The sequence below is a fragment of the Leguminivora glycinivorella genome, chromosome 2 (assembly GCF_023078275.1).
Source record: "Leguminivora glycinivorella isolate SPB_JAAS2020 chromosome 2, LegGlyc_1.1, whole genome shotgun sequence".
Lineage (NCBI taxonomy): Eukaryota > Metazoa > Arthropoda > Insecta > Lepidoptera > Tortricidae > Leguminivora > Leguminivora glycinivorella.
In genome coordinates this window covers 5,931,762-5,945,773 of record NC_062972.1, presented here as the reverse complement: position 1 = coordinate 5,945,773, position 14,012 = coordinate 5,931,762, and the positions used below count along the sequence as shown (strand labels likewise).

General features: G+C 39.2%; 1 protein-coding gene across 4 annotated transcripts in view; it reads left to right on the top strand.

The window, feature by feature from the left end:
* The first annotated feature begins 380 nt into the window (after positions 1-380).
* The window catches only part of LOC125234689 (tyrosine-protein kinase Fer), an 80,455-nt gene continuing 66,823 nt past the window's right edge, over positions 381-14,012 (top strand). For all 4 annotated transcript variants that reach the window (XM_048141049.1, XM_048141066.1, XM_048141057.1 and 1 more), the window contains exons 1-2: positions 381-862; positions 1,588-1,778. In XM_048141049.1, the coding sequence (XP_047997006.1) occupies positions 667-862; positions 1,588-1,778 (387 nt within the window). In that variant the 5' untranslated portion in view covers positions 381-666. The remainder of the gene's footprint in view (positions 863-1,587; positions 1,779-14,012) is intronic.

Here is a 14,012-nt window from a genome sequence, read left to right as displayed (position 1 = left end):
AGCCCCGCTCCCCAGCTGCCAGACTTGCAGACCTGATGTTGGCTATGATCAGAGAAGCATCTGAGCACCTTTCCAGGTTGCCTCAAGGACCTACTCCAAAATCCTGCCAGCTCTTGGACCATACGCGGACGTCCGTCGTAAATCGACCGCGACCGCGACCGATCAGTGTGCACGGAACAAAACATCCAGCGAGCCAGATTTCGATCGGACGTCCATGCGCTCAAGGCCACGTCCACGTCCGTCGACCGATAGTTTGCACGGTTATGTGTATTTCCATTGTCCAGATTCCCGTCCGCGGTCGATTCACGACGGACGTCCGCGTAGTGTGTTCCTAGCTTCAAACGCTTCCATCTTCCATGCCGGCGGCGCCGCGACGCGATCGCGATAGATGGCATTCGGGTCGCGCGCCGTATCCGCACGGACGTACGTTGCAGCAGCGAGCATTCACTTTATCGTTAACAATATTTCAGCGTTCGCTTTTTTGTTCAAATCCTTTTCTTGTGCTCTTGACTCAAAGTTGTTTTAACAGATTTTTATTTTACAAATTGATGTAGTCTTTCGTTATAGTTTTATGTTGACAATGGAGTAAAAACAGTGCCGGTGACAAGGGTGATGTGAATTGTGTTGTGTTGTGATTGAGATGTGCCTTGTGTAGTTCTAGTTAGAATGGGGTATGCGTCGGCTGGCACGGGGCGGGCGGCGCACGAGGCTCTGCTGGCCCGGCAGGACGCCGAGCTGCGGCTCATGGAGACAATGAAGAGGAGTCTTCAGGCCAAGATGAAGAGCGACCGCGAATACGCCCTCGCCCTCTCCGCGGCCGCTGCCCAGGGCCAGAAGATGGACAAATGCGAGGAACTTAACGGTACGATCGCCTTTTGTTGTTTATTGAAGCACTTAGCTAAATGGTCTCTAAGTGGAAAGCAATAAGAACTATTATGCTCTTAAGAGTTAGTTAGTTAACTTGCAGCTTAAAAAATAATTAAACCTGTGTTAATAGCTGTTGCTTAATTTAACGCTAATGGACACCGTGACAAAAACAGTTAAATGAACACGCGAGCGTTATAGTATTATACCTATTTTTTTTTAATATTATGATATAATTATGTACATACATAAATTTCCTTAGAAAGCTGCTTACTGACGTTTGTTATCCTACCGTCAATGGCGTTTAATTAGTAGAATAACGAACATGTGTTATATTAGGTAAGTGTGAAAAAATATTGTTTGAACCACGTTTGAACTGAATTAATTAAAGCCGGCTGTTTACGAGTGTCTGTTTAGTAGTTATGTTTCAAATACTAATGTAATAATACTTCCTCACGAAGGTGGACCGAGTCATATAGCGTGCCTATGTACTTGTACCCACATGTATAATTCAATAAATAAAATAAATAAAAAAATAATGTTCTCAATTGCAATCAAGGATTACTGTCAGTGCTTCAAAAGTTAGTCGCCGTTATCAACCGTAGCAAAGTTAACATCTTTGACGGGAAATCCGATTGACATCAATTTCCTGGTTGTCTTTTTGAATTCTTCAGCCCCTGGTTTCTGTCACGGATCCTAAACGAAAGGGTATATTGTCTCCAGGCTCCGTGATAGCCTCAGCCTGGCGCACCATGACTGAAGAGTGGGAGAACACGAGCCGGCAGATCAAGGCAAACGCCGAGGCGCTGGAGGCGCGCGCGGTGGACCGCCTCACCTCGCTCATGGCTGAGCGGCGGAAGGCCCGCAAAGTGTACCAGGAGGACCACGCGAAGATATCCTCGCAGTTCACACAGGTCAGTTCATTGTCTCTGGAACAGTTTAGCCAATTTCAAATTACACGTAGGTACATAGGTGCAAGAGGAAACCGGACTAATTCCAATAAGGTCTAGTTTACCCTTCGGGTTGGAAGGTCAGATGGCAGTCGCTTTCGTTAAAACTAGTGCCTACGACTACGCATACGAGTTTTATTACATTGCGGTATTTGATGTATGTGCAAAATTGTATGCAACCTCAACAGCCCGCAATGTAACTAAAATCGCATGCGAGTTCGCACGCCGTCTAAATCAGGTCTAACGCAAGGAGGATGATGACATAGGTGCAAGAGGTAGAAAGGAAAACATACCCCTCTGTATTTTTTGTACATCGCTGATCCCATTCCTGAATGAACTATCTTTGCCTGACTCTTCTCTCTTGTGTCTGTTTCGCGTCGATTGACGATCAATATTCGCTAGGTATTAGAAATCGCATAGCCAGTCAACATTATCCAATTGATTTGATTGCCGATTTAGTTAGATTGCGCATGAAATTATATCGTCTGCAACTCATATCTTTAGACGTGTAAGTTTAGTTTAGCCTGTAACTATGTATCTAAAAAAATACGTACACTTTTTAAGCTTATTTTACGGTTTAACTCACGTGCACATTAAACTCGATAATTGCCTACACTAAGATTAGTGTTGATACACGTTATCATTCATATACTCGTACACGTTACGTTATGATCTTTAGTTATTTAGCCAGTTCCTTTGTTAACCTAATGGGTCATGAGTAAACTGTCTTTGTCAGCGTGCCCGCACGCCTTCGGATCAAAACAATAAACTTTCGAACGACACACGGCTATGACGACTAATGTCGTAAGCCGATAAACTTATCGCCGTGTCGGATCACGTCTAGCTGTCGATAAGTAACTGACTCACCCACTTACTGGTTGCGGTATAAAACCGCTCGTAAATATTTTGTAATTGACAAAGGCTTTTAGCCGTAAAATTTGTCAACAACTTTACTGTTTCCATGACACTTTGTATTGTTTGTTGGATTTTTACCTTTATTTAAAGTTTTTGACCAGCGATGTTCATGGTACTCAGCACATTTGTTCTAGAATCTAGGTGGATCTCAATTATTCAATACGCCTTGCCAAGGCAATGTCGAAAGTAGACCAAAAACAGCTTTTCCCAAAATGGAAATGTCTGTGTTATTTCGTGTCCTTACGATTGTAGTGTTGAGTGATGCTGAAAACTAGATAGATATTGTATTTGTTTCAGGTTATACATATCGTCACTACTTTAAAAAAAACTTGTATCTTCGTCTGTCAATGAAAAGAAAATTGTAGTAAGTATGTATGGAATGCATATAGACTTACTGCGTTTTAACTTTGAGGAACAGCGTGAGATACGAGATTTTTTAAAAGTAGTGACGATATTATATTTTCTATTCTATACAAGGCTTATCTATTTCAATAAGTTGTCTATAAAGTCTATTAATTATTAGCTTTACAAAAATAAAACACAAAATCTGTACTTATTGTATATCCTGTTGTTGTTATAGTTGTACGCCCCGTCTCGGATGTTGTACTGTAATCATACTGCTCTTGCTACATTTGAATGAATGTGTTAAGTGTTCGACCGTTACGACCGGTCGGGGTAGACGCTCAGCGCCGCGCCGCTGTAATTGAAATGCTGTATGCTCCTTCGACTCTCATTGGCGCATACGTGGTTTCGAAAAGCACGGGAACTCATTCCCGCCTTGCTTCCTATCGCCGATCTACTTGCAGCACCCTGTTCGCTGTACATAATTAGGTCTGAGGCTAAACTATGTCGAGGCCAATTTCATCACCTGTTAAATAGGATTTTCCAACCTGTTTTAACTGTATTTTTATGTAGGCTAAGCGATCGCATTCGATCCAGAGAATGATTTATGATTATGACGGTTAACGACGCGAACTAAATGATCGGACTTGGTCATCTGTGGATGATCAGGTGATTGGGTAATTAAATGCACCAGATATTAGGAACAGTGATGCTGATTGTGTTCTGCAGTGTGCTCGTAGCGTTCATTGGAATAAAATATCAGTAATTCATTGATGAACATTCATCTTGGTATTGGTTTTTAAAAACGATATAATTGTGTAAACAAAACCTTTGAAGGAGACATTAGATGTATACTGAATTCGGAATGGTTATATGTGTTTAACTTTGTGATGATTGTAATTAATGTAAACATGTCAGTTTCTTCTTCTTTGCTGTTTAACATAATCTAAGTACTTATGTGTTTTGTTTCTAATTATAACACGGGTCAGTTTGTGTATTTTTACCTATTGGACTTTTAAATACATATTGAAGTTCCTAGGTAAAGGTAACATAAATATATCTTCAACTACTTCTTAAATATAGATAGATAGATAAGAACTTTATCCAGTCCCACAACATACATGGTAGATAAAACAAAAGATAAAAGGCATGCATCTTAAAATAGAAAATAAAGCTAATTAGTTACATTTTTAAAAGAAGGTAATACAAATTTTCAAAACCATGTGTCGTGGCGTGGCTAGAGGCGCTACAGTGCAGTGTTGAATATTATTCTACATAACTACGTATGTACGATATTTACGCAGGTCATTATGTATATTATCATAGGATCATAGCGAATTGCAAGGTTATAATTCCCGGTCTGCTCGCTAATCGGGCTTAATGCCAATTTTTTGGCGGCGGCGTGGTGTAAATAAAAATGCTTTTAACTGGATCTGCTTTCTCAAGGCCTCATCTTTGATGCATTTTAAATATGAGTCTTATTCTGTCTTTTGAAAGGCTTCTTTTCCCGTTATAAAAATATTCATATACGAGATTGCAACGTCTGCTTTGGCTCTTGAAATTGTGACGCTGCCCTAGTATTCCGAATGCTCATTTGTAATATTATACAACAGATGTTGGCTCTGAAATATTTACATGTTTTAAGTTGTACTAGTCTCTTACAGCGTTATATTCCCATTACGAATTGAACGGAATAAACGTAAACAAACTGTTGTCACTGTCAAAGTAACACGTGCAGCTCAAGTCAGGGGTTCTTAAAGGGCCGACAGAAAAACAAATAACTTTTAACCAGTTATTAACGATCACTCTATTACACGATCCCATGACATGCAAGTCAAAATAAAAATCGGTCCAAAATTGACGAAGTTCTGTCATATCAGGTTTACAAAACCAATAATTAAATATATAACCACCTTATGACGCACCATCGTATTTGAAGACCGTTTTAATTAGCCATTAAAATTTCACTACCACATAGTCTCGAGAGTTGCTGAAAAATAATGTTTAGCTGCCCGCTACTTGGTCGCCCAGGTACGAGGGGCGTTCAATAAATTCTCGGTATGAGAATGAAAACAAACAGGTACGAAAAGTCTGATATTTTTTATTTTTCAATATACTTTCCCCCCTATGTTAATACACTTAAAAGATCGATCAATTATTTTTCTTAATCCCTCAAAAAAATATTTTTTATCTTTGGTGAAAAAATGCTCCTCCACTGCTGCCTTCAATGCTTCATCATCAAGGATCGGACAAACGCCCGTCATTTTGAAAATGTAACCCTGTTCCGTATCCGTACAGCAGAGACTTACTTATGTTAATAAAAAAATTGTGTTTTATAAATTTATTGGACCATATAATTTATATCCAGTGACAAATTAGTTAATGATTATTATTACGAAAATTACTTTCGCCAATAAAATAGAATGACCAAAATTTTTTCTAAATTTTCAGGTGTGAGCCTATAACGACGTGAATTTAGGACCCGTGAATGTTCTCCCAATATGATTGTGCCTCGGAGTTAATTTTCTCATGAATTTGTTTCACGGTGATGTAGTCAGGATTCCTATTAAAAATTGCTTGAAATTTTGACATAGCTGTAGATCTAAAACTCCCGGGAATATTTTGTAAAACCGTCCTTATGTCCTTAACAATTTTAAATGCTTTTTTTATGTGTAACTTCGTCCTTTGTAGTTCAAGAATTTTTTGTGGGATGACTTGGAAATATTTTTTTATGTACAGAAAATCTTTTTTTAAACTGGGGATTTTTATTAATTTCTTAATCTTTCGAATTGCGGAAACAAATTTTTCGAAATTCATGAGAAAATTAACTCCGAGGCACAATCATATTGGGAGAACACTATACCAATGTCAACGATTACATATGCCCCTAATGCCCCTATGACGTCCGTAGACTGTGAACGGACTTTTTCAACGCATAAATGGGTCCTAAATTCACGTCGTTATAGGCTCACACCTGAAAATTTAGAAAAAAATTTGGTCATTCTATTTTATTGGCGAAAGTAATTTTCGTAATAATAATCATTAACTAATTTGTCACTGGATATAAATTATATGGCCCAATAAATTTATAAAACACTTACAATTTTTTTATTAACATAAGGAAGTCTCTGCTGTACGTAACAGGGTTACATTTTCGAAATGACGGGCGTTTATCCGATCCTTGTTCATCATCAGAAAACCGATTTCCACGCAGATCCTTTTTGAGATTGGGGAACAAAAAGAAGTCGCTGGGGGCTAAGTCCGGACTGTACGGTGGATGGGTAATAGTTTCAAACCCACATTCAGCTATAGCTGCCTTGGCAATATGAGCAGTATGGACAGGGGCGTTGTCATGCAGAAGCAAAACACCTTTGGTTAACTTTCCTCGCCTCTTTTCTTTGATTGCATCCCTTAATTGACGTAGAAGGTTGGCGTAGTACTGTCCTGTGATATTGACACCTTTTTCTTTATAATCGATTAGTAAAACACCTTCACAATCCCAAAATATTGTGGCCATGTCCTTGCCAGCTGAAGGCATGACCTTGAACTTCTTGGGATGAGCTGAACCCTTAATGTGCCACTGCATGGACTCTTGTTTACTCTCTGGGTCATAATGATGAACCCAAGTTTCATCTCCAGTAACAATCTTTTGCAGGACCTCATCAGGATTTTCACCGCACAGGTCAATAAAATCGGAACAACAAGCGGCACGCATATCTTTTTGAAGCCGAGTCAGCATTCGCGGAACCCATCTTGCACTTACTTTTGACATATTAAGATGGTCATGGATAATATCATGTATGGTACCAATAGAAAGATTGGTTACTTTAGCTATTGATTTTATCTTAATTCGCCCATCTTCCAATATAAGTTTTTCCACCTTCTCAATATTTTCTTGTGAAGTGGCGACTACAGGCCGACCAGGCCTAGGGTCATCTTCAATACTCTCCCTTCCACGTTTGAATTCGCTTGACCACTTTTGAATAGTAGATAAAGAAGGAGAAGACTCACGGTAAACACAATCCATCTCCTCTTTTATGGTTTTTTTGATTTTTACCCTGTTTAGTCAAGAATTTTATAACAGATCGATGTTCTAATTTCGTCAACATTGATAATTCGCTCATGGTGTGCGTGTTTGTTTGGCAATTGCAGAAAAACAAAAGAAAATCTCGGTTCGAATTATACTTTTTTTTAATGTCAACGAATGAACCTTATAGTGGCCAGTAACAAAAGAAATTGTAAAAGAGGTTGTAAGATATCAATACCGACAATATATTGAACGCCCCTCGTACATTTCCACAGTGATACCAGTGCAATACAGAAACTATCCGACAAAAAAGGCTTTTTAATTTCAATAAATATACCAAAACGTTTTGTGTTGATATTTATTTTCGCTTGAACAGAGTCTATATTTGATAATATGTAAAGATTTTTAATAAACTTGTTAAATATCGGCAATTTTAATACCTCGAATGGTGCACATTTTTATAGCACCGGCCACACCTTTGTTTACAATAATTCCGGATAATTCAAAATAGGAATATAGTTGTGTGGCCCTTCATTTGTTCTCCATTAACGTTGTCATCGACTGTACCGGGGGCTGTAGAGTAGAGGCATTTGTATGTAGGAAATGCACTTCAGTTAATGAATGACTGACATTAGAGTCCGCAGTAACGACCTCCTGGAATGCGTGGGCCTATCCCCGTAGAATGACAATGGCTGCAGGTCATTGTCTGGTTCAACGTGAAAATTTAGCGTGACACGCGTAGTTTCGATGTTAGGGAACAAAGGAATACTTATCTGAGTAAAGCAGCGGGTTTCTAGTAAAACATCGTACTTTTTAGATAAAGACCATCGACCACTGTACTTTGTGGAAACTAATTACAAGTCAAATTTACCGTAATATCCTAAAAAGGAAAGCTTAGCTGAGATTGATCGGTAAACAAAGCCGCCCAGACATAACTGCATACCAACAAAGTTTAAATATATGCCGTCTTGTCGGCGCTCACGTTCAGGTGTACTAGAAGTTGATGAGTTAGAGAAGGAAACAAGACACGCTCTGATCTCTGTCACAGTATAAAGCAGTAATAACTCTTCTAACAAACTTCACTCCGCGCGGTGTGTCGAAAACTACTCTCCATATGCACCGAATACATGCGAAACTGGTAAGTATTGGGCTGGACAGTCGGGGCCGCGTTTGCGCGCTGTGTTGACGTGTTGAGTTCGGGAGAAAATTACGTCAGCACCGAAGACATATTTTCGTTACTGTAGTGTTTATGGGTGTATGGAGAACAGTTCTCAAAATGCGGAAATGTCAGAATGTTCTTTAGAATTCCTAGTCACCCAGAAAAGTAAGTGGTTGTTATATTTTTGCAGTGTTAGGTACATTATTGCTTACGTAAATGGCGTAAAAGTGAGATTTAAAGCTAGAATGACACATTAAAATCAATAAGGATTTATCTGTAACGACATTTAGGTAGATGCTGCGATCTATCTAGCTCGAAAGTTTGGTACCTACTTAAATATTGTGCAAACATCTATTCAAACATTTTATGTAAATACGATTTCGTCAGTATTTAAGAAACAAACACGTACTTGAATCTTTATTAGATAAAAAGGTAGAAAGAGCGTTGGTACTAGCATAGCGCCATACACAGTTACTACGAGTAGGACAGTAGCACAGGTACAACCCTGCGTGACCTTGCGCAGTAGTAACGACCGCGTCGCCGCTGCCGGAGATTAACTACTGATTTATCCTTATACTGTGTCTCTGTAAATGAGTCGGATAACGAGCCGGGATTGGCTGCAGCACCTGTCACCGTTCATTGGCCTGCGCCCGCGCCCGGCGCGTGCACCGACGTCAAACATGTTTTTATTGCAGTGGCATTATTTCCACTAGCTTTTTGTTGACAAATTTATCCTAGAGTGCCGAAGTCGAATATATTTATACTCTTTCGTGCTTTATAATCTAATATCCTGTATACGTTGAATAGGAACCGAGTATACTCAATCCGGTTCTACCGCCGTAAAAGCTGATATGTTATAGAGCTTTAAGTAAAAATGTATGGATTATATGTATAACGTAAAATCTAGGACGATATATACCGGTATATGTCGTCCTAATAAACAAACAAACACACAAAAATAAACAAATAATTTAATTTACTTTTCAAGTATCTAGTAGGTAGATAAGTTACGGGCCCTGCTTATGGTAGTTTTTTATAAATAAATTGGGATAAAAAACATTAAGTAGCTATTTAATTTATATTTAGGTAAATACACGCGCGACACTGCTGGGCTTCCCCTAGTCCAACTTTCAAGCAGGCTTACGCGCATGACGTTAAAAAGTAACGCGAATTCTCTTGACTCATAACGTCAAAACATTCTATGAACTTGAATCTGTAGCGATAGTGTAATGAGTATCTTAGGCCCTGGTTTCTCTGGCCCGTCACACACGACCGGCGGCGTCTGGACTGGATGTGCGACGCCCGCTGTGCCACACGCCGTCGGTCGCGGGTGCGTGGGTTTTCTGACCCTCGGTCACCCGTCGCCGGCGACGGAACTCAGAAACTCTGGTAGACTGCTTTTTGAACTGTTGTGTTGTGCTCTGAGCAAAACGAATGCAAAAATACTTACATTGTAACTCTTAGAGGAAGAAGATGTTCATGAAATAGGTACCTATTGATTTTATCCAAAAAAGAGACAGTCAAAGGATATTTCTATAAAACCGGTAAAAAGAAAGTGCAATTTTTTAACTTGGTGCTCAAACACTTGCAGTGCAGTAAAGAAAATTTTACATCGTATATTCGATTATCTCGAAAACACTTTACAAAAGTACAATTCATCATTATCTTTAGTGAAATCAGTCATTTTCCATATCAAGACGCCACCCGCCGTCCGTTGCTATTCTACGAAACAAATACAGACCGTCGCGTGCGGCGTGTGACCTTCGCCCGTCGACCTACCCGCCGCCGGCGACGTTTCAGAGAAACCACCCTCAAACATTTCGGAACAACACATTCGAACGTCGTCAGTCGCGGACCCGCGTCGGTCGCCGGCCGCCGGCGGCGAGTGGTCAGAGAAACCAGGGCCTATAACGCTGATGTTGACGCGTCAGTCGATGTTCTTGATTCCGAGTAGTTACAGCGGACGTGGCCCAGTTACTTCGGTCGCAGAGATCGAGTAACCCATCCGTGGTCGAGTTCAGATGTAGTATCTAGGTCGATTGTGTCGGCTTCCTTGTTTCTGGGAAGTTGCTAGTGATTGGGATACATTATTTCTTGACCTGCTGTGTACTTACCTATAGGCACAGAATACATATTAGTACAAGTACAGAAAGCCCTCTCCAAAAACCTGTTTAAAGAAATAACGACTCATGTCACTATACTATTAAGTTCAAATTCCGACCGCGCAACGCTAAATGCCAACAATTATATTAAAGTAGAAGTGCGCTCTCTTTCTATCGCGTAACTCGTACCTTTTCTGACGATATAGGGTTGTCCCCTTTTAAAAAAATAATATAATCTTAATATTTAATTACTACCTTTTTTATATTGCTTTACCTTTTTTATATTGCTCGAAAAAACCTAAGATATATTATGTCTTAGTGGTATGTAGGTTTAATTATAATAATCTAAATAGTAGGTATCGACTTGTATTTAATCATTACAATCTAATACTGGCTTTATAATCTTGTGCACCAAACTAACTATCTATGATTTGCCCAATGGTTGACTGGTAGAGAATACCTTAAGGCGTTAAGTCCGCCATTTGTACTTTTTATTGATAATTTGTGCAATAAAGTTTAATTAAATAAGTAAGTACCTTAATTGAAACAGGCCTGATATTACCTACTCAAAGGCCTTGTATAATTCCGCCCTTTAGTTATTTTTGTAAACAAATGAGGTTTCAAATAGTACGATCACGATAAAATATCAATTCTGTGACAGCGGTCGAATCAGTACGTAGGTATGCGACGAACAACTCTCATGCGTGCGTCACCGCTCGCCCGAGAGGCCCTACTGATTTGCCCCTCGCGAGGGGTAATACAGTTCGATACCTACACGCGCGAGTGGGACAGGCCTGCTATAGGCTTGGCTTATTGGGTACAATAGATCGTATCACTCGCAACGGTCAGCTAAACTGGAATTTCCTTACCGATTTGACCTTAAAGAATAGAAGCGTATATAGCTACTCCAACGCATCTCCAACCCTTTTGGTGTTTCTGGTGTCCATGAGAGCGGTGATCGCTTACCATCAGGCGACCTATCTGCACGTTTGCCTTCTATCGCATAAAAAACATGCTTACCTAAATAAATATATTGATCTAACTTCTCATCTTTCAAAAATAAAATCTGGTTACTTACCTACTTCTTGCATTGTTTGACATCAGTAGGTATAATGACACGCTATGACACACTGCCACTTTCTTCATATGAATGACTTCAAACACGGACCTTCTATGATTTGGGATGACTCATGTAAAAGGCTTATACTGTATTCACAATACCTTGACGCATGGCTACTCTCACGTTTCTGTTAGCCAATGATTGAATTTCAAAACAGTAGTGAGTAAATATTTTTGAAGCTGATCGGACCGGATATTAACTAATAAATACTAATATTTATTTACCCGTTTCTAAGAAAAATGGGAAAATCTTAAATGAAACCATGGGCTTGTGTTTAGGTAACAAAGTAGATGAATATAACCACAAAGAAGAGTCAAGTACATATTAACCGCAAATTTCTTTGTAACTTTGTAAGCCTGTATGAGCTGGATTCATTTATTCATGTTCATCCGTGTAGGTCGACTGAGATCTGAGAAGCAACTAGGCCAAACTGCCGGTTTCAAATGAGTCCTGCTATTTCTGTAAATGAATAGCAGATTGTATACTTTGTTTTCTCTACACTCTTGAAGACAATAGTTAATTTGACAAATTGGAGTCTTAATACCCGATGTGGCTCTGCTTATTTCAACTGACACGAAGTAATTCGAAAATGACGTCATATTTATGATAAATTTAGGTACTGAGACGCAATGTTTCTCAGATAGTTCAGAGCAGTATCGAAATAAAATACCTCAACTCCTCAGTCTTTGATATATTTCACCTTCTACATAAATCCTGCATAAAACAGGCCGACAAAAGCGCTGTATTTGACACATTATTGATTGGTTTTGAATTTGGCAAACGGCCACGTGTTTCTGCGACATTGCATATTTTAGCACTTCTATCTTGATAAAAGCTAACTAACCGTTATATTTATCGTCGACATTCTCGTGTCGTTACCCTGAGCCTTCGTTTCAGTTCCTCATTTGCTGGTGTAAGTACATACATTCGTTGTAAATTCGAGAATGCTACAAGCTAGACCACAAGCATATTTAGTGCTTGACTTACAAAATTGCAATTTGCTGCGTGCGTGTGTAAAACGTCACAAATCCCGAATTGTGTGTGAAATATTTCCTAACTGCATGGAAGCACTTGCCTCAGAGATAGTCTAGTCTTTTGGGTTGATACCAGTAAAGTTAGTATTTCTTTCTCTAGTTCTATCTTTACCATGCATGCCTATGATACCTAGATAACAGCTGATATTAGCTTAAACAGCCAGCTAGTCTGGTTCGATGCGACGTCTCATTGTTATTGCGCAAGATCGAACCGTCTCATTAGTGGGCCGGCCGCGCGAGGAAAGTGAAATCAGTCGATGAGTGAAAGTCCCCATCGCCGTTATCTAATTTTGATAGTTCGGCAACAGGTTGGTGTGAGTGACGTCACGCCTGCGCCGATTGCGGATGTTACAGCGATTAACTAACTTCGAGGATAGTCTTGACATTGAAAGTCCCCATTGCTCAGGGTTATTTGTCTTTTTATGCCGCGCCCGAAGCAATAAATATCAGCGATAGACAAAAACGATTCTGCGCCACCAAAGTTATCATCACGGAAAAAACTTTAGTCCACTTTGTGTTATTACAGTATTCTAAAAGCAGCTATTGAGTTTTATTTTAGTTTACTTAGCTACATAGTCGTCATGTAATTATAGTTTTACCTTATTACTTTTATCATGCCTGAATACCGTATTTTAATGCTAATAACGTAACATAACATAATACATAACTGATAACTGACAAGTATGAGCCAGCAAAATACAATCCTCTATAGGTAAATTATGCATTGCAATTGAATGCATACGTAAGTTTATCATGAACACAAAGAGGCTTTATCTCCACATTCCAAGCACAGTTGTTCCAAACGGTTATCCGTCAGGAATTCCTTTTACCACGGCAAATATCAAGGCTGTGGCTGACGAGATAACAAGTGCAACGCAAGTAACACAGACACTAGTGTGCATTAGATAATATTAATTTTGCCAATTGCAACATAAATTGTAGAGACAAACGAGCAGACAGGTCGCCTGATGGTATTATTATTGGTAAGCGATCACCGCCGCCTATAGGGACTCGAAATACAAGAAGATAATTAAGTACGTATATCAGTTTAATATTTAAATATATCAAAGTGTCATTAGCTAGTTACACGAGTTCACTTGTATTTACATGTGTGTACCTTTCAAAGGTCATAATTACAACAAAACACAAATATGTATGCGGTTTTGAAATATAAATAGGACGTACTTATCTTGCGAGGTTTATTATTAATAATTGAGTATATTAACCATCTATTCACATCATATTAGAACACAATCCACTGCACTAACACTATTATCATATTAAGATGTTCTTCATTAACTTTTGTCCTAGCTTTCCGATTAAAGACATTTTCGCCGACATTTTCCTGCTCTCCACAACATTTGATATCTTGCTTTCTTCTCTTAGATCGGTGACTAGTTTGATAGTTCCTAAATTCTGGTGGACTGTTACAGTGCAGTTGTCTCCCACCATTTGTATTTCACCTTCGTTCTTTTCTGCCTCCACATTATTGTTGTTTC